This window comes from Aphelocoma coerulescens, chromosome 3 (assembly GCF_041296385.1).
Source record: "Aphelocoma coerulescens isolate FSJ_1873_10779 chromosome 3, UR_Acoe_1.0, whole genome shotgun sequence".
NCBI classification, from domain to species: domain Eukaryota; kingdom Metazoa; phylum Chordata; class Aves; order Passeriformes; family Corvidae; genus Aphelocoma; species Aphelocoma coerulescens.
The window spans coordinates 102,625,299-102,647,112 of NC_091016.1; the positions used below are offsets into that span (position 1 = coordinate 102,625,299).

A 21,814-nucleotide genomic window follows, 5' to 3' on the forward strand; every position below is an offset into this window, starting at 1 on the left:
AGGCAATATTATATAAATTAATAAAATCAGAAATAAATTCCAGGAATTCATACGGTCGGCCTTGAATTGCTTTTTCTTCACATACCTAATAGCCTATAGAAATTATTCAGTATTGGTGATATCAGATGCCTGAAATATGGAAGGAGTTTGCTTAATTTTCATTGATATTATGGTTCTAGGATAGTTTCCAGTTCAGCCAAATATGAGCTACTACCTCTTGAACATTTTTCTTGTTTTGTACTTAATATTTGGTTTCTGTGATGTAGTGAGTTTTTTATGGAGAACTACAATAGATGGCTTAAAGTTTTAGTCCTCTTGGCTTGCCTTGTTTTCTGATGTGAAACTGATCAGCACAATCTTTTATGTAGTACTTGCAAATAACTGTGTGTTTTCATGTGGTAACGTGAATTTAATACAGAATGAACTTATGGATTTTCTGTATATTAAATGACAATTTTAAGAACTGTATGTAAAAGCTGAGAAAATAGGACCCTGATAGCAGATGGCTCTTTGGTGTTTCATACGGCAGTTAATGACCTCTATCACTTTAGGGTAAAATGGCAGAAATGTTAGGAGTTTTCCTTGTATGGATTTTGAGTGAGTGGGGAAAAAAATAAATCTGATTTTGTAATTTACTCCTGTCTTGCCCAGACTAGCTTGTAGGACAATTCATTGAAACTTAATTTACTTCATTTTTAATAACATTGATCTGTTTGGCTAACAGCTTTTGCAAGAGGCATCTGATAGCTAATTTCAGGCAAGAATGTTTTCTGTTAGTCAAGTAAACTCTAGTTACCTCTTCTGAGAGTGCTAGTGTATATATCAGACACAATTCCAAAAATTTTTAACAGATCTGATTCTACTACTAGCAATAATTCATTATTACTAATAATTAATCTACTTCATAGATTTGAAAAAAATAAACAGTCCTCATTGATACAGGGTCCTCCTTTTTTCTACAGATTTTTTTTGGCTCTTAAATTTCTGAAGAAAATTCATTAAATCTTGAAAAAATGTTGTCCCATGTGGTAACCTGAATACATCAGTGGAGTACAAGCAGCTGTAGGAATAAATAAACAAGCTAATATAATGGTGAAAATGTTTCTATTTTACCTTTGCAACTGCTCATTGGTTTTTGGTGATTGTGAAACCAGCACATACTCTTGTTAAAGCAGTCTGATCATATGATGCTTTTTGCTGGAAAGCTGTTTCTGATAGACCCACTTTGGAAAGCTTCATTTGCTTCATTTGACCATTTTGACTCTGAATGTGGTGCAAAATGTTTGTTGAAAATCTAGTGACTCTGGGAACAAGAATGTAGCTGTCCTCGTGGGAGGGGAGAGGAACAAAGCCTTTTTGTGTCAAGGTTGTCTTTAAAAAACACCTGCAAAGATAAGTTCATCTTTAACCATGCTTGAAAGCTTACCCATTTCTGTGTGAACAGCTGGGACTTGGTAAAAATTCATAACTATGCCTACACTCAGCAAAGGTACAATCCCTAGTAAATTTATGCAAAGAACCTAAAAATTTTTAGACTGATACAATTGTACTTCTGTACTTGGAAACTGCTGAGTGTTCTTGTTTTTTCTTATGGCAGCTGCTTGTGATAGGGACTGTGCCTTCATATTGGCCATGGAGTCATTGAATAATTTGGGTTAGGAGGGACTGTGGTTATTTGTTTTTGCCACCTGCTGACATTGGGTTAAGTCAATCATGCTGTTCAGGGCATTACTGAGTATCCAGCATCACCAGGGATGGAGATACCAGGTCTTCTCTGGGCACCAGTTTAAATATATCACCACTATTGTGGTGGTGTGTTTTTCTAATATGAATTTGTGTTTTCTCTAATACAAAGCCGTGTTTTTCATGTTGCACCTTACCCATTGCTTGCCATCTTCCCAGCACTTTTGAAAAAGACCTGTCTTTTTCTATATCACTCCAACAGGTAACTGAAGACATCAGTAAGCTTGAGCCTTTAAAATAACCTGTCATGTTTTAAGGACTTAAGAAATCTATTCTGTCTTCTCATACATCATTTTCTACAGATGCCTAACCATCTTTCCAACCCCCCAAAAGCCTTGTCACGCGGTTTAGTGCCAGGAAGTCCAAGAATGTGCCTTCACAAGTAGAGAGCAGAGGAGTTCTCAGTGGAGCCAGCTGGACCTATTGCTATGCTACTGGAAAAAAGCCCTTATATTTATAGATATTATCACTAGAAATGGCTGATCTGTGAAATTGCAATGGAGAATGAAATATGTAGTTGTTTCCCCCCACCGTTTGCTTTTGGTTCCCCCGCCTCCTTCTTCCCCAAACAGAGTCTGAACTCAGTAGTGGTGCACCGCTGTGTTTTCTATTATAAGTTCTGTTTCTTTTGTACAGACAAGCCAAATATATACCATCTGTGGTTTCAGAGTATTTTAGTGTGTGCATTTTGTGCTGATTAATGCTGCTGAAAGTTAAGGAGGTAGCAATAATTTAAGCTTAAAGTATTGCCATATGCTCAGTATGAAGTAATGCAAGTTTATCAAATGACAACTTTATTAGCACAGGAACTTGAAATGATTCTGCTTCCTTAGCACACACACTTGTCTAAACAGTTCCCTTTCTGGTTGCTGTAAAAGCCTACATGTTAATTGACAAACTACGTTTCCATGATAAAACAGTGTGTGAAGGTGTGTGATTTTTCTGTATGATGAAGTGAATGTGCAAGATACATTATGATTCATGACCTAGAACCACCTAGCAAAATGTTAGTGCAGGGGTGTGTGGTGTGTGGAAAATGGCTTAGTGGGTTAAGAGTGGAATTCTGGAAATGTCTGAAGAATAACACACTAGATTTTCATCTGCTGCCTAGGTTTTGTTTGCACTCAATTTAGTGGCATTTGGTCTTGCTGAATTTATTAGAATACTATGAAAAGATACTTTCAGAAATATTTCAGGCAAAAAGGCTACCATAGAGGCACCTAGGGAGCCTGATGTATTTTTCTGTTAAAGACTTTTCTGTTAACTTTTTTTGGATTAGTGTAGTATAAAGACCTTGATAAAATACATTTCAAGTCGATGTACTTGAAGTTTCTCCACATATTTGCCTTCTCCTATAGTAACAACCCACCCCTGAAGATGAGTGTAACACAGTTTCTTATTAATGGAAACCTTGGGGGGAGTTGGAGTTAAGCAAAACTGACTGATTGGTGTCTATATATGTAGGGTTAATTTTAGAACAATTGCAATGGAAATGGGTGTGTAGCCCTTTTCATTATTTTTATCTTTAGTAATATAGCAATGTAAAAGCATAAAATGAACACTTGAGAAAATGTATACAGAAAAGAAAGAGAGGAGAGGATAAGAGTAGAAAGATACCGCTGCCCATGGATCCAGCAATGAGACTTGATTGTACGTCTCTTGGTCATAGTCTCGGTGGCCATCTTGGTCTGTTGCAGGTGGGGGAAGACCATGAAGCAGGATCTCAGTGGGTTAATTTAACTTCAGCTTTAGATACAAGGCCCAGGTGCCACCCCTGGGGATGGGCATTTTACACTGTTGCATTTTACACTGCATCTTGCGCAGTGCTCAGGTGGAAGCTCCCAGAAATGAATCCGGGCGTGCTTCTGGAGTCATTGGTTTATGACGCCTTCCAAGACATTGCCTCTCATGTCAGCATGGTTGAGCCTCGTATGCCCCATCAGAAAGGGTGAATACCTTCAGGCCTACGTATGAATGTCCCCTGTGAATGTAAATGTCCAACACCTTCCTCAGGTAAGGCAGGTGGGGGGCAGTTTTACAACTGAGCCACTTGTGAAACAGGAGGACATTCATAGTAAAGAGCACTGTCCTGCCTCAGCAGGGTCTGCTTCTTACCTGCCTTCTCCCTTACCTGGCTTGAAACCCAGCACACATAAATCTCTCCTTGTCCCCCTTGGATGGGTGGGTGGGTGGGTGTGCAAACCTAGCCTGGCAAAGCACCCTGCTGCCTCCGCAAATGGCAAGAATGTTTTAAGTCATTACCCAGTAACATTCTAGTGTCTCACACCTGTAAGTCTTCAAAACCTTTAAGTGCACTGACTTAGGGTATAAAAGAATGTCTTCCTTTAATGCAAATTGCAATGTCAGCCTAAAGAACGGTCTTCCAGTATTTCAAGGATGCTATAGAAAAAAATTTATTTGGCACCTAAGAATCCATATTGTAGGAGTAACACTTATTATAATAGAATCAAAGCAGGTCGGTATAGAAATCATACCAAGAACTCAGGATGTCCACTCACGGCTCAGGTAAGTTCATATATGAACCAAATCCAGACCAAGTGGAGAAAACAGGAATGAGGTAGCAAAAGCTTTGTAGTTCTGCACTAATATAACTTTTTTTTCTGTTTTTATTGTGGGGTCTTTTTTTAGTTCTCCCATGTGGTGTGAAGTGTTGAGGCTAGCTGCTTCTCACTCAAGATGATTTTCCTTTCTTCCCCTACAATGCATGCTAATTTCCTGTAGTTTAGCAAGAAATGTTAGATCCAGGAAATACTGTAGTTCTATCCAAAAAAACCTCCCTTAAAACAAGAACTCTTTGAATCACTTCTCAAAGAAGAGAGAGACATATAAGTAAGATCAGAAAATACACACCCTAAATTAATAATGAGCTGTCAGAGAGTACACTCCAGATGTAGGGCAAAAGAGATAACCTCTCTAATTTATTAAATAGAACAAGAGGCACATTTCCCTGAAAACTGCATCGTCTAGTGAAGGTGAGAGAACATACAAAAGCATGAACATAAGATGTGGCAAGCCTTATGGTAGTTCTGGAGTTTGAAGACTGAGGGGAAAATCAGCCTGGTTATTTCTGGAATTGGAGTAAATGAGGTGGAAAAGGATTATTAAGTTGACAAGCACACAGAAGGTAAAAAGATTAGAGCAAACAGCTAATTACCACATGGGAGACAATGTTGTTTAAAATGAAAGGAAGAAATTGCAGAAAGATTTTGCTGATTTTGTTGCCTTAACTGTATGCCTTCATCTGTATTTAAAGCTCTTATTACTTTGATCTCTGACTCTTCTATTTCTTTTCCAAAGCTCAAAATTGGAAAGAGATGGGGAACGGCCTGACTGGTGTAATTGAAGCATGGAGTTCCTCTTATGTTTTTTTAATATATGAAAGTTGTCTTTAATAAACCTAATTTTTCAAAGAACATCTAGTTCAGTGACATTGCTCTACTAGTATGTTGTTTACAGTTATTTCTCTTCTGTAGTTCTGGATGCCAAGTAATGAACTATAACTTAATAGTACCATAAATTTCATGGGCAAGGTGGTTTTTTGTTTCTTTTTTAAGGACATGGATTGTCTTAACCACCTAGATCTAAAAAAAGAGGCTTTTTTGGTTGGCTATTTGTGTTTATTTATTTGAGGTTTTTTAATTATCTATTTCAATTTCTAAGAAGCTCTTTCAGGGTGAAATTTGAATAAACTGGTTTTCTAGCAGGGTTATCCTAGACACACTCAATCACATACTCCTACTGTACAATACAGAAATTAACTAGTGATTAACTAAGCTACCAGTATAGTTTTGTTTTTGTGGGACAGTAATGGTGTCTTTCATCTTACTTATGAGAAAATAATCATTAAAAAAAATCTCACTAGTATCAGCCAGGTCTAAAAAATTGTATTTAGTGATGTTTCAGTAAAGGATCTAAACATTTTTCCTCAATCTATTTTACCCTCAAAAAAATCCAGATTTTGGGAAATTGTCTTATAATCCATATGTAATTATACCTTATCCAAAATTCTATTTTGTATGTAAAGGCAAGACAACTAACAAGAGGGGAAATGTTAGTTAATTTTTTATGAAGTTCTTAAATAGAAGTGTGGTGGTTTTGTTTGTTTTCCAGTCAGTTAATGTTTATCACACTGAACATATGACATCCATGTTTTTTCTGAAGCAGTACCTGGAGGATGGACAGGATAGTCTAAGCTATGTAAAATTGTATGAAGTATCTCTGAGTGAGTCAAGGCCTGAATATCTACTTCTGGGTGTCCTAAATTTACCTGTCTTCATCTTAAAATGAGTCCTAACAAAAAAAAAAAAAAAAAAGTCTTTAGTAGATACAAACAGGTCTTTCTTTCACTTCTTTCTGGAGAGTGCATAGATCTGTTAACATAGGAGAGTTTTAAAGCTCAAGGATATATTTGAAATTTTGCAGTGAATGTTTGGAGATGCATCAGGGTAAAGCCCATAATGTATTTGCAGTTTGGAAGTAAAAACATCATGTTTATCATAATGCTCATCACATCTACTGATGGCCTTTATAATAAAAAGTTTTAGTAACTTGTTGCCTTTTTATTGCACAGGTTATCTGGATTTCAGCTTCCATCATCTATTGTGAGCACGGGATCTATCCTCACCCTCTGTTTCACCACAGATTTTGCTGTCAGTGCCCAAGGCTTCAAAGCTATCTATGAAGGTAAGAACTCTTCTTACGTTGTGTTCACTATACTCGATACATGTTTTTCATGTTGAAATGTGATGTTTCAATTCTGTTTGGGATTTGAGTAATCGGCTGCTATTGCATTAACTGTGGGGTTTATTTTGTAACATACTTAAAATGTTATTTTATCATGACCACAGTTTTGAATTTTAAATTTAATTTAAACTGATACTGCAATTGCTGCCAGAGTTTTCAACAAAATTTGTCAGGCCTCCAGAGCTGAATTCAGAGATGGATTCATTTAAATGGTTTTCTTATTATTTCCTAAATTATTTTTTTGGAGGCATCTTTAGGCAATGTCTAACTTAAGGAGTGTAATGATAAAAACTGGTCTTGAAAATGAATAACTAATCTTCTCCTTGTGGAAAATTAAAAAGATGACAACAGAAATATATGTATAAATAAAATTAAAAACAAAAAACAGTTGAAGCTTACTCTGTGGAAGGTGTTAGCCTGCAGTTCTTGTTAGAAATAAGGTCAAGCATTTCTTTTGTCTACCAAGAATTATGTTCATAAGACGGGAACAATACCTTTTGTATAGCTCAAAGTATTAAGGAAATGGTTTTACGAGAACTGCAGCCATTGTTGGGGAAAGTTAACAGATGCAGTGATATTAAGTCGCTTATTGGACAATGAGGTTGTTTTGAGTGTAATTCAGGATTGTTTTCAAACTGAGTGTGTGGTGTTGCTTTGGTTGATTTGGGGTATTGGGTGTGTTTGAATTTTTTTACTGCTTTTTTTTAAATTAATGGAAATGCAGGGTTTCTAATACTTAAAGTTGTAGTTGTAGTAATTTTCTGATTACTTCTCAAACTCCAAGTGATTTTTTTCAATGTTTTCATAGATCTAATCCTTGGTCGATAGTGTTTATTCTGAAAATTTTGCCTACAATCAGTTAAGTGCCTGAAATGTTTCTATTGATGCAGCTGATATGGAACTGAATCTAGAAAGTAGTATGGTTTGATGGTAGTTCTTTACTAGGAATAGAATTTGCAAGTGTGTAAATCCATTACATTGGTCACCACTTTAGAGAAAGTCACAGTACCTTAGAAACCGCAGGTACCTTCAGATGCTTCGTGAGTTTTGATCATGTTTCTCCTAGAACTCTTGAAACTTTACCTCCCTTTCTTGACAGTGCTGAAGTCTACTCCATATTGATACGTATCTTTCTTTCATATCTCATTAATGTTTTGAAATGATAGTGTTTTTTAAAGCATCTTATTGAATTCAATATGCATATTGAGGGGATTACATAGGTGTGAAAGACAGCAGCATAGGAGGTGTCATGAGTAGCTCAAATTTTTTTGTTTTGAGCTTTTTCTGTTTGGGTGGGCAGCTCACAGTATGTCTTTCCTTAGTAGCTACTCCTCCCTTCCTTTGTCCCCCAAAGCCTTATCACCTGGTAAGTCAGCTAATCAGTCTTTTATTTTTTTAACTGATATGAGGGCCGTGAGAAAAGACTAAGAAAGTTTCATTGCAATAGTCTTTATAAGCTTTACTAGGTAAATTGAGAAAGAACATCAGAAATCATGAACACACCAGGAACTGTTTTTGTTGCCTCAATAGGAAGCTGCATTCCATGTACCTGTATTGTTCTCTTCTATGAGACGCATGGAGTAGCATAATTCATCCTTTTATGTAATCTGAGCAGCTTGTTTTTCATATTGAAAAGGACAGTGAAAAAGGCTAAAGGACATCTCTTGACTGTCAACTTAGAAACACATGCATGGAGCCACAGGCTGTAATATAATGACACTTCCTGCTGGCCTACTTTCTTGTAAAAACCCCAGCAGGAAGAGTTGTAATTAACAGCAACAGAGAACACCACTTTCTGTTTAAACAACACTGCCCCCTTTCAGATTTAGGGCTGTAAACCTGGTGTTGTCAATGAACTTTAAATTGACTTCAAAATATGACATCTAACTCCAGAAAAAGTGGTAAATGTCACTCAAGTGACAGCATTTCAGTGTACAGATAGGCAGTGGGTACTGATGGCTCTGGAAGGAGTTGTAGCAGTGAGGGGTTAGGTGTTTTTTTGTGAAGGCTTGGAATGATTTCTGCTGCAATGGCCATCTGACTTGCCCATAATTTAAGAACTTCCCTAAACTACCTGTTTTTAATAGTGACTGCTTCTGGCTCCTGTGTCATATGTGATTTTAAGACAGAGGTTCAGTTCCTCTAGGACAGGGGAATACATACCAGATATTATCAGTCAGTAGAAGTCTTTATAATCACTCTGCCAGCTACCCATCCCTGACTACTTGCCTTCCTAAACTATATGCCTGTCCCTGGTTTTGGCCAGCTCTTTCATTCTTCTCTTGAGTAAGTGAATTACCATTCACTTGGAAGCAAGGGGAGCATTGAAGTGCTACTCAGTGCTGCTGCCAGCTGAGAGTTTGGGGTATTATGGGTTAGGAATGCAGAGTTTGAAAAACTCAGTAGGGCACTAAACCAGGAAAGAAGGCAAGTGAGCCACTTCAGTGGTGATTGAACGGCCTCTGAAGTTACACCCACACTTGGTATCCCTAGCAGAGAGAGGACATTACATCCCTTCTCCTTGACTAAGATTCTGACCTGTGCCTTTTACTTGGTATATTCTTCATTTATGACCTCAGTTACTATGCAACAATGACATAACTGGATCCTTTGTGTTTTTAAAATAGAGAAATAAGTTAAGAATTAAGCTAGTTTAACCACATTATGGCACTGTAAGCCCTTGAAGATTGGTACTACTTATGTGACTTAGCCTGCTGTCACCCATATACCATGTGAATATTAACATTAACTAAATCAGATCTTTGTGGCAGTAGACTAGAGAGTTTTAACAAGACACTGATATAGTTTGGCAGTTACTGAGTTCTTAGGCTGAAATGTAGGTTTATTTACTGTATCATTACTTCACCAGATTTATATGTGAGTTTCTGAGATTCTCTAATATTTTTAACTAATAATACTTTAATTTTTCTCAGTGATCATATCAGCACTCTAAATTCTGGTACTGATGAAAACTTGAACTATTCTTATTTTCTGAAAATTATCTTTGTAAGTTTCAAACATGATTATATCAGTGAAAATAACTATGAACTTCAGAAGTAGTAAGTTCAGTTTATAGCATCTGTCAGCTTAATACGCTAAATGATTTATTGACCATTACAATCCTTGTTTCATATATGAACATAAGGTTTTAGCAATGGAATTGAAGAATTGAGGGATAACTCCTCTTTCTGTAATGTGTGGTTGTTTTTTATAATTGCAGAGGTTTACATCATAGAGAATATGTTTTGGCTTTGCAGGGACTGCAGAAGGAGAAAACAAAGTACTTGTGCAATTTTGCTTAATACCCTGTTAAAATCAGTTTGATTCCTACATTTCTAGAATGAAGTTAACAAGCCATTTTTTAAAAAGGTGCTTTGAGGGCTACATACAGAATTAAAAAAATCAGCATTGCTAAATCATTGTAGCAATTTCCTTTGAAAAGTCAGAAGTATTCCTCTCATACAGAAAACTATGACAGCAGTATCTGAACTGCTATGCATATGTATAATTTGAGTAATGCATGGTCTTTCTTCTATCAAAGTACCATGGCCTGCCATTCAGGGAATCCAGCTGTCAAGTGGAAAAGAGCTAGTGAAAGTCCAAAACTAATGTCATAGTGTATTTCTAGTCATCAGCATAAAATGAAACATCATGGGGTTTAACTTACATTTGGATACACTAGTGTCCACTGCTAAACATTTAGATGCCCTCTAAGGTTAACAATCCTTCATTTTAATGTTTTTCAGTTGGGGGTTTTTTGTGGTTTTCTTTGGTTTTATTTTTGTTTGTTTTTGTTTTGGGTTTTTTTGTGTATGGGTGTATGTGGTTGTTTTTGTCGTTTCTTTGTAGTGTAGAATCGGTGGACAGTGTTTAAACAACAAGCCAGATGTACTGGACTTGGTGTTTGTACCTTTCCTTGACCTCTGTTCTACAGCAGCAGCTGTTCCTCGCCAGAAAAAGAGCTCTTGAATCTCCCTCTATTCTACTTGCCCTCAGGCCATATTTCCTTTTTTCTTTTGTTCTTTGATTTCTTAAAGCTTTCTGCTCACACCCAGCATTAACATTTATACTGTCAGTTACCTCATCCCCCCTTATTCATCTTCCCAAAGCTTCTTTTTAAATCCTTTTTAACATCAACAGCAGAAAGTAGTGATGCACTTGCATGGTATATAGTCTTTGAAGAAATTTTCTTTTTTTTTTTTCACCTCTTGCTGCTCTTGTTCTTCCTGAGTATCTGTTACATGGTGGGGGATTGCTTTGTTTTGGTTGTTTTTGTCTTGTTTTTGATTTCTTTTTTGTTTGGTTTGGGTTTTGTTGTTTTTGTGTTTGGTTGGTTTTTTTTATGGTTCAGTACTTTTGTCTATATAAACAAAAGACTTGAAAAATTTCCCCAACCAACTTGGTATGATTCTGTCAGTTTGCCAAGGTAATTTTCTCGACACTGTGATTTTTCTAGTCAACATGTACCCCAGTGAAGATAATGGACCTCTAGACTCAATCTAATGTTTGTTGGGTGTTGGTTGTTTCCCTCCGTGAAGTACCAAAGAACCTTTTCTGCACTCGGTTTAAAGAGTAAAAATTTCTTGTCATTTAGTCAGTGCTTGAACTACTTCCTACTTTTTGTCCATGACTCTAGTTAATGGCTATGTAGTTCTCCCAACAAACCGTGGTACAATGATGAGACTAGTTACTCTCTGGGAATGGATGAATAATCCAATGAATAATCTGAGGCAAATATTTCAAGTAGAAGCTAAATTGGCAAGAAAATACCAACTTTAAGCAACTTGTATGCATAATGATCCCCTACTATTCAGTGTGAGATGAGTCTCCTGAATCTTCAACCATCGCCAGTTAATCTCTGTGGTTTAGTCATGGGTGCTCTTTTATCTATTAGACAATATTTAATTTTCATAGAATCATAGGAGATTGGAAGAAACTGTAAAAATCATCTAGCTCAAAACCCCATCACCACCATGGGCAGGGAGCCCTTCCATTAGCAGATTCAATAATTGGAACAATTTTGATTGTTCCAGTGATGTGAAACTGAATGACTTGTGAACATAAGTGGATTAGTAAATCCAGCTCAGAAAAGCTCCAAAAGATTATAATGAATATCTAACGATGAAATCAAGAGTTATGCAGTTTGTTCTATATTCTCTTGCATGGGTTTTGGGAAGGATTCGGTTTGTCACTCCCAAACCTGTAAGTATTTTCTCTTCTGCTGTGGTTTTTGGAGAAAGAAGCAGTGTAAATTCTATGAATTTAACCTTTTTAAATGTTAAAGGCACAAACTGTCTTTCTCTTAGCTTTTCTTTAGTAAGAAAACCTAACTAATCTTAATGCTGTAGTAAAAGCTGCTATTGTTGTACATGCAGTATTGACAGCTGTGTCTGTTAGTGTAATTTGCTGTAAAACCTTTTAATAGGCTGATATATTTCTTTTTCTATTTTTAGTTAAATCGTATTTTGGTAGTCTCTTCAATCTGAGATTTTTGTTGAACCTTTTATCAATATGTGTTTGTGTATGCACATGGTGAAGTAAACCAAAAACTTTAAATAGTGAAAGCAGAGACTGAAATAGGACTTTTTTTTTTTGAGGCTTGAATTTGTAGTTGTACCTCTTTGGAGTGGCAGTAATTGTTTTCTGAAAATGAATTTGGGTAAAAACTTCCTTTGTCAATTACAGTCCTTGAAAAGGAAAAGGGTCTTTTTTTCTTTCTTTAGCCAATTTTCATTAAAATAACATGTTTTTGGAATGGTATCATATTAATGGCTGTTAATGATGACATACAGGAAAGAAATCATAATGCAGTTAAAAAAACTCCTGATATTTCAGGTATCACACCATGCCATAGTTAGTAGCAGGAAAATCTCAGGGCAGAAGAGGTCTAGCAGGGCTGTGAGCCTGTCCTATAAGACCTCTGCTGCCTAATCTAGAATATCAATGATTTAGATATCAAAAGAGTTTTAACAATATCAGCTAAGAAAATTATTTTTAATCCTACATGTGTTCAGAAAACTTCTGAAAAATGAAATGCTGTGTTTGTGAGGAGAGATAGGTAAAATAGTCTGCTTGTGTTTTGAAGTGTATGAATGAATCTTCATCAGTTAAAGAAATGAAATTCCTTTCACTTAATGTTGCATTTCAGCAATATTCAAAGGACCAGGATGGAATGCTATTTCCTTAAAATGTCCAAAGGCAGAAATTTCCCAATTTGAAGTTCTAGGAAATTCTTTCCTAGAAAAAAAAAGGCACTGTACTGAAAATTGTAATGGAATACACCCTACTTGAATTGGCCAAAAAATTAAATTAAATATTGTAGGTCTCATTATTAACCCCTGAATTTTGTATCTAAAAGAAGAATAACTTTTATGTTATGCTATGACAATTATGTTAGTCAATTTATAAGCTATGCCAGTTGTGTTCTACTTTCCATATTTCACCCAGACTCAATCTTTCCAGCTCAATCCTTAATGAGGGAAAGACATCCTTCATGTGGCTAGTAGCCCTTACAAAAGGAATTACATGTTTTAAGATAAGTTCTTGGAACTGTCTTTTTGGCTGCCTCTGATTCTGGAAGGGATTATTTTGTGCCTTCTGGTGACTTACTGATCGATGTAAGAGCAACAGTGATCTTTGTCCTTGGTGCATGAATCAGTAACAAACACACTGTTGGTGGTTCATACCTTGTAACTGTTTAGTGGACTTGTAACCTCCCTCCACAAAATTCTTACTTCTGCTACTATTTGAGATCACAAACCCAAAAGAAAAATATTTTGGTTGAAGTGGGCTTGCTAGAGGGAAAGATTAAGGAGTTGGTCCTCTGCTACTATGAGGTGCCAGTCCTAACCCAGAACAGCACATTCTAGCATGAAAAACAGAAGTGGAAAGTCAGTGCTGTAACAGGATTGTTTCTGTGTAGCCTAAATAACTTGCTACAGTGGTTTCATGTCCCTGCTACATCCTGAGAGATCATCATCCCAGCTGTGCTGATATCAATATAGTTTCATGTTCTTTCTTGTCTGTTGTCGTTGATATGTGTTCGTATGACTATTATTAACTTGTGAAAAACACTAAAAGATTTTTTGAAATATCACAATGATCTAAGTGCAGTCATTGCCTTATATGAATGAGCATTAAGATTATTGTTGTGATTTAATCCTAGTGGGCAGCTGAGCACCACACAGCCACTTGCTCACCAGCCCCACAGTGAATGGGGGAGAGAATTGGAAGGGTAAAAGTGAGAAAATTGGTGGGTTGAGGTAAAAACAGTTTAATAGTTAAAGCAAAAGCTGCGTGTGCAAGCAAAGTAAAGATTTCATTCACTGCTTCCTATCAGCAGGCAGGTGTTCAGACATCTCCACAAAAGCAGAGCTCTATCACGTCTGTGGTTACTGGGGAGGACAAATGCCATCACTCCGAACATCCCTGGGCAATGGCAGCCCTAGCCAGACTCCACCCCTGCCCACTTGATTGCTGAGCATGATGCCTTTGGTCAGATGGGGTCAGCTGTCCCAGCTGTGTTCCCTCCCAACATCTTGTGCACTTCCAGCCCAGTCGGTGACAAGACAGAAGAGGCCTTGACACTGTGTAAGCTCTGCTCAGCAATTTTGTGAAATATCCCTGCATTATCAATACTGTTTTCATCACAAATCCAAAACCCCGCACTAGCTACCATGAAGAAATTTAATTCTCTCTTAGCTGGAGCCAGTACAAATGTGCAGCATGATCTAAAAATCCTGTAGATCAGTGTTGTAGGTAGCTTAAAAAGAAACCCTAAACAAACAAAAAAACTCCAAAATAAGCAAACCCCTCTCCTACTGAATAGAAAGAGACTAACTTTGCCTGTCCTGTTCAAAATACTCTAGTTATATCTGGACTTTAATTTTTGAAGTTACAATATATTCTCTTGCAGCTGCAATAGTTTGATAAACAAACAAGGTCAAAACTTCCATAATTCTAAAATTGTGTTGGAATTTTTTGGGGTTTTTTATAAGGAATTTATGGAATTCATCTCTTATCCAAGTGCTTTTCTGAATCAAGGCATGCAATATGACTCAACAGAGTTGGCATTTTTGTTTGTTCCATTTTACAGCCAAATGGGATTTGGTGGAATAACTTCTTTTGTTCATAGCCCTGTAGATTTGCTGGAGATAGAATTTTAGCTAAGCAGCCTGTGTCCTTCCCTACTCACTCCATATTTATTGTAAACAGCAACTGATGCTAAATATCAGGATACCAGGAGTTAAAGAAGGAACCTGTTTTCTGTTCAAAACTCCATTTTACTTCAACTTTCAGCTCTGGGCTTAGTCTCTTCCTCTTTACCAACGTGGAAGTTAAAACAGTGCCAGCGTCTTGTGCATGTTGCCAAACTACTCACAGGAGATTTTTGATGCATTTATCCCCAGGCTTCTATTTGGTTGAAAAGTTAAATCCTAATTTCTTTTCTAGTTACTGGATATACTCAGTAGGGTCAACTTGTCTTCAGATGGTCCCAGATGGAATACAACTGCCACTTACCTAGAATTTAATGAATCTGACTATGACTTGCTTCATTTGTGGTCTGATTTGTAAAGCAAGTTGTTTTTTCCTTTGGATGGCACACAGTAGGGAAAGTTGTAATGGGCTTTTCAACTCTTGGATAATAAAAATGCATTTCCAGCCATACCAGTTCTGGTTTGTTGTAGTCTTTCTTTTGTTTATTTTTTTTTTTTTTTTGTTATCTATTTTCCTTAACTTAAAGTAGTATCACTTTTTATTATGGAAACTGTTGCTGCCTTTATAAAAACATCTCTGCAGCTTAGTAGGAGTTACTGTTGATAACTACTTTGTATTTATTATGAATCTGCTTGCAATGGCAAAGATGACATAGGGATTTGATGTCTTTTGTTGCAAAAATAAAAGAAAATTTAAAAATCCTTATCTCATCTGGAATCATTGTTTGCAGATTTTTATTCTTTTAAACTGGAAAAAGGTGGAGTGTAATGCAGAGTTGAATCAGTATTTCTGGAATAAACCCCTGTGGGTTATTGGGATAGAAAATAGGAATTGGCTTTGCTTTGTTACTGTAGCCAGCAGCTGTTATCCTGATTAATTAAAGGTTGTATAATTTGCTGTGTTAGATGGATAGTTAGCATATAAATACAGTCACATACCTTGCTTTTCATCTTCTCTTGTATAACTAAACCATTAATAATTGTACTTTGAATTACTTTGTATTTCATATCCTTCCCATATATTGAAGGTTTCATTTGCATAACTTTTCATGTTTTTCTTTTGCAGTTGGGATAATAAGGCAGATAGATAGAAGTTTGCAATAAAATATACTCATCAAAACAAGCATGTCTAAATTTTTACCAAGGTGCTGATCTTGCTTAGTAATGAAGAAAATAGCTGGTATGTCACGAACTTGTTAATTGTGAAGAAAGGGAGTAGGTTGCTTGTAGTACACATAATGTAGACACTGCATTTTAACTGAAATTTTTGAGATTTGTTTAAATCTATTACATGATCCTCATCTCTATGTTGTTGTACTATCTCTTGGACTACTTTGTGTATTGCATATCTAAATACCGGTCCTTCATCCAAGTAACCCCATTAACTTCTTTAGGTATATGTGTTGCTATAAATGAGTCTGCAAAACCATTTAGAGTACTTGTTAACTCTGTATTTTATATTTGTACCCTTTAACACTTGGAAATCTTTTATCTTGTATATAGTGGAAGACTTCCTAAAACATTTACAGAATTATTTATGCATGGAAGATTTTCGAGAAATTTTGCCTTAAGGTTCTTTGAAGCCGGCTTATAGGATTGACTTGAAAAGGGCCATAGGAGGCATGGAAGGTCACACAGTCTCCTTGACTGTATTAGATCTGTGCCTTTCTTACACTTGCTTAACAACAAGGCATATCTGTATTGCGTCAGTGAATTGTAAACCTGAAGTCACAAGAATGTTAAAGCAACAATTTTGGTTATGCAAAATCTTACATATGGGGAAAGAGTTAGCATTCTTTCTGTGTGCATGTCTGTAAACCCAGAATTTTTAGAGTAATCAGTCTTGAGTGTCTACTCATTAGTAGTCCAGATGAAATTTTTACAGAAAAGCAAAAAGAACAAGAATGCAGTCAGAGTTGCACAAACAATTCTTGATTTCTGCTCTTTTTTCTAGTATTATGCTTATCCTTCCCCTGCTCATCTGGGTCCACTAGTTGATGCTTTCTTCTTCCCCAGTTTTAGGATGCACTTGAGGTTATTCGTACTGTCACGGGGTTGGGTTTGTAACTGGGCGGAAACACCAATTTAGTGTAGTGGTTTGGTCTAAAATACTCATTACTGTTTATCTTCTGTGAGATAAGAATTAGGAGAAATGCAAAGCAGGCACCAAACTTGAAAGAATATAAATAAGTTTATTAACAGACCTAAAAGAAGAAAAGAAAAAAAAATTATACCACCTTCAGAACTCTCCTCCTCCCCCCACCTTCCTCCCTTCTCCCACTGACAATATAAAAAGACAACCCTTAAGATGTTCAGTCTGTTTACCACTTTCATAATAACCTTGTTCAGTCCATTTAGGAAAAGGAGTCTCTCTGCTCGCAATGTGAGTCCCTTCCCCCGACTTGCAGCTTTTCCCGCAACTGCTTTCGAGGGTCCACTCTTGAAGTTTTTTGGGGTACAATTTTAAGGTTGAGCCATTCAGAAACAAAGAAACAGAGGCCCTTCTCCTTCCCTGGGAGCAAAGGGTCTTCCTCATCTTCATCATTAGAACTATCTCTGGGAGCATCTCTAGGGATTGAGGTTTTTCTCCTTTCCCGTTTGGAGCAAAAGTCCTTATCTGGTTCATCTCTCCCTGTCCAAGCTTCTCATGAAATTACAGCTGCGTCAGCATCTGCCTATTGCTTACGAGTTGAACACTCCACCCCCCATATCTTCATGAAATTACAACAGGATACTCTGATATATCATAGCTTCACAACAGACTTTCAGCTTTAAGCATCTACTCTCTCTCTTCCCTCAGGTTTTCAGCTCTTCACAGCAATAAAAGGGTTAATCTCACCTCGGCCTTGCAGCTGGAATGTGGCTTATCGCAGTTGGTCACCTGGCCTCTGCCGGACAGAGGTGCCGCTTTGCTGAATCTCGGCCGCAGTGGAGGGGGGGTTCCGAGCCGCTCTGGCTGCCCACGGCAAGGCAGTGGGGGGGGTTTCCATGGCTGGAACAGGCCCATGGCTCCAGGCTGGCCGTGGCCCGGCCCGGCCTGGCCCAAGCAGGGCCTGGCCGGGCCCGCTGGCCCCCGCACGGGGCCTGCAGCCACCTGTCCCAGCGCCGGAAACGAGAGAGAGCTTGGGGGGGAGTTTGTCTATTCTTAAGTGTGGATCACAGAGGCGGTCACAACTTTAAGTGGCTTAAAGAATTGTCCATATTCAAACTGGCCAGCTGATAGGTTCTGTCAGGTCCCAGAGGAAGCTGTAAGCACCCCTTTGCAAGGACATCCCTTCCGGGACTATGCTTGCTAACCTATGACACGTACTTAAAGGGATTTTATATGTTTTCTCTTTCTTCCATGGTCTGCAGTTCCACATATCACCCATACTTATTTAACAGTGTCCCATGCATGTTAGCTACTACTTATTTGGTTTTTTGTTACTCATAAACCCAGTTTTGTCTGGGTCTGCATTTCTGTAGTTGACTATGGGTGAGTTGTTCAACAAGAGTGTTGGACTCTCTAGTACCAAGCCTTTGTCTCATCTCTTACTGTTCCTATACATGTATTTCTCTGGACTGCATCCTTTATCTCTGCTTCTCAAAGACTCAAAGCAGGCTTGTATTTCTCTGAACCATGTCATTGTGCCAGTTGCAAAATACTTCATTCTGCATAGACTATTTGCTACAGCTATTAATTTAAAGCTCTGGTTGTACCATCAGAAAAAAAAGGAAGGAAAAAAAAAAAAAGAGGAAACCAAATTAGCCTTAGACAGCCAGTCAATTAGAAAAATTCCTATCACAGCTAAATGAAGTAAAGCAAAGCTGCAGACAAGTGAGAATTTCATACAGGGTGAACCTGACTGTAGCAAGCATTGGTCCTGAGGCCTTGCAAGCCCTTTACGAATCTTGTGGTCCATTACTAAGGATGGCAGTACTGGATTACAGGGTTTCACAGTCATAAAACATGGTGTGCATAAAACAGTTACTTTCCTGATACAGCTTTAGTTTTCAAATTTGCCTGTTTTAATTAAAGTTCTCATTAGAACTCTCAGAGAATTGTTGAGTGTCAAATCCTTGCCTGGTCCCTATACTACCAGGCAGATAGGGTGACCCTTGCCTTGATGCCTTGTTGGGGCTACCTAAAAACAGAGGCTAGGCAAAATTAAGAAAATAAAAGTGGGTATATTTATTGAAGAGTCTTCAGGTACACTTCAGACAGTCAAAGCCCCAGGGGCTACACCCAAAATGGATGCCCAGCTCACAAGTTTTCATACTTTTATAAGTGTGATCCATCTGCATATTGGGAGTTAATTCTCCAATTACAGCTTCAGGTAATGAAGTTATTAATCCAAGTTTTTTTCCCCCCTAACCTCGTGTTGTTTAAATTTCTCAGGGCCTAAGACAGTAAGGTGTCCTTGAGTTTCAGGCCTAGAGAGGATTTGTTTAGTCTGACCAGAATGGGAGAACAGTGGCTAATGGGCTATATGGAGTTTTTAGAATTATGCACTAAAGAATTATAGGATATGAAAAATATAAAAGCTAAAATCCTAAGGTATCAACCTGACTAGCTCCCTAAATTTGTGATAACTGGATACTGAGGTATTCATAAAAGATTATAAACATTAAATATTTCAAAAGCCAATTAATATTAGAAGCCTATGTTAACATTAGAAAAATAATCTCAAAGCAGAGGTGTCTGTTTGTCTTTTTTGACCTTACAATGCAATTTGAAGGACTACCTTAGCTGTCTGTAAGCTGAGCATTTTAATCATAGAACAGTTTGGGTTGGAAGGAACCTTAAAGATCATTTAGTTCCAGCACCCTGCAGTGAGCAGGGACATGTTTTACTACATCAGATTGCTCAAAGCCCTGTCAAACCTGACCTTGAATGCCCCTAATGATGGGACATTCACAACTTCCCTGAGCACCCTGTTCTAGTGTTTCACCATAATCATTGTAAAAGATGTTCTTATGTATAATCTGAATCTACTCAATCCTTTAAAACCCCGTCACTCTCCCTAACACTTCAGACCTTGTTAAAGAGTTTCCCTCCATCTTTCTTACAACTTTAGGTATTGAAAGGCCCCAGTGGGCTGTCTCTGGTACCTTCTCTATGCTGAACAACTCAAAACCTCTCAGACTTTCTTTATAGGAAAGGTGTTTAGTGACCTCCCCCTGGACCTGCTCTAAGAGGTCTGTGATGTTCTTGTATTGGGGCCTCCAGACCCGAATGCTGCGTTCCAGTTGGGGTCTTACGAGAGCAGAGTAGAAGGGAATAATCCTCTACCTCACCCTGCTGATCACACTGCTTTTGTTGTAGCTCAGAATGTGATTGACCTTCTGGCCTGTAAGTACACATTGCCTGCTCACATCCAATTTCTTGTTCACCACTATTCCTGGATCCTTCTTCACAGGGCTGTTCTTAATCCATTCATTCCTTAGCATGCACTGATATCAGTGAGTGCCCTGACCCAGTTGCAGGACTTTTTACTTGGCCTTGTTGGATTTCAGGAAGTTTCCATGGGCCTATTTGTCAAGCCTAACAACATCCTTCCAGATGAAACCCCTCTCCCAAGTTTATCAACTGCACCACTCAGCTTCACGCTGCTGAGGCTGCTCTCAGTCACAGTGTGTCCTTAATAAAAGTATTGAGCAATATTGGTCCTGATATGGCCCGTGAGGGGCACCTCTTGTGATTCATCTGTATTTGGACATTGAACTGTCAACCACCATTATTTGGATGCATCTATTCACCCAGGATCTTCTCCATTGACTAGTCCATCCATCAAACCCACATCTTTCCAATTTAGAAGCAAGGAAGTTTGAGAGTACGGTATCAAACATCTTGCAGAGGTCAAAGTATTGCACTGAGGTTCAGGGACTTGAAAGATGAGGGAAGAGCACTTGCCAGTGAAAACAGAGACAAAAAAGTCATCAGGTAGCTAAGCCTCCTCCATGTCATCAGGAGGAATTTCATCATGGAAAGGGTGATTAAATATTGGAATGGATTGCCCAGGGAGGTGGCGGAGTCACCCTGAAGGTATTCAGGAGATGACTGGGTATGGTATTTAGTACCATGGTCTAGCTGACAACATGTGGATCAATTAAGGGCTGGATTCTGTGATCTTAGAGGTCTTTTCCAACCTAAATAATTGTGTGATTCTGTGCTTTATTGGGAGAGTACAGTTTCTTTTGTCTTCCTTTTCTGACTAACATACCCACAGAAGCTGTTCATATTGTTCACACCCCTTGCCAAATTCAGGTCCAGCACTACCTTCCTTAGCTTTCTTGATCCCAGGTTGCATACCTATATTCTTCTCAGCAATTGTTTCTGCTTCTTAATCTAAGATTTAGACCATGTACACTGCTTTACAGAAAGTCAGCATTTGAACTGAAAGGACCTTTAATAGAAATATATGCTTCATGTCAATGGAAATCACTCTTACTTCAAACATAGTTCAAGAATGCTATCTTATTAGATAATTTTTCAGTATTCTACATATTTGAGTTCTTTGCTCTTCAGAAATCTGTCATTTTGGAGGCTGGAGAGAAGTCATGAAACTTTCTAAAACAAAGTGGGTCAGGGTCACTCTCCCACTTCTGTTTTGAGATGAAAAACTGGTTTTGGAAGCAGAAGCTTTGAGAAAACTGGTATCTCTGCTGCAAAATGTGTGAAATTTTGCTTACTTCTCAAAAGATGCAGCCAATTTAATGTACACTTTATATGCAGCTTCCTGGTGACAGCAGAAGAAAATTTGCTCAGTCGTCCTCTTTAAATTTCTTGGGTGACTGTGGGCACCCACAGGTAGTCAGTTCCTTTTGGTCCTATGTTCTTGTAAGTGAAGAAGCCTTCTTAACTAACTGACAATTAAAAGATTTGTGCCTGCCTGGGTTTTTACCTTCCAAAAGTGTGGATGTAACAAGGAAGCTATGGGATGTTTTGGTTTTGTTTTGGGTTTTTTTGAGGTTTTTTGGTGGTGGTGGTGGTGGTGGTTTGGGATTTTTTTTTTTTTTTTTTTTGAATAATAGCTTCCTTGTGTTTTTCTAACCTTGTTCTGCATATTTGTATTTAAAAATATAAATTGTAATAAGGTACGGAGAAAGTG

General features: G+C 37.8%; 1 protein-coding gene across 1 annotated transcript in view; it reads left to right on the plus strand.

The window, feature by feature from the left end:
- CSMD1 (CUB and Sushi multiple domains 1) overlaps nt 1–21,814 on the plus strand; it is a 1,120,396-nt gene that overhangs the window by 339,053 nt on the left and 759,529 nt on the right. The window contains exon 3 of the mRNA XM_069011476.1: nt 6,335–6,447. Coding sequence (XP_068867577.1) covers nt 6,335–6,447 — 113 coding nt within the window. The remainder of the gene's footprint in view (nt 1–6,334; nt 6,448–21,814) is intronic.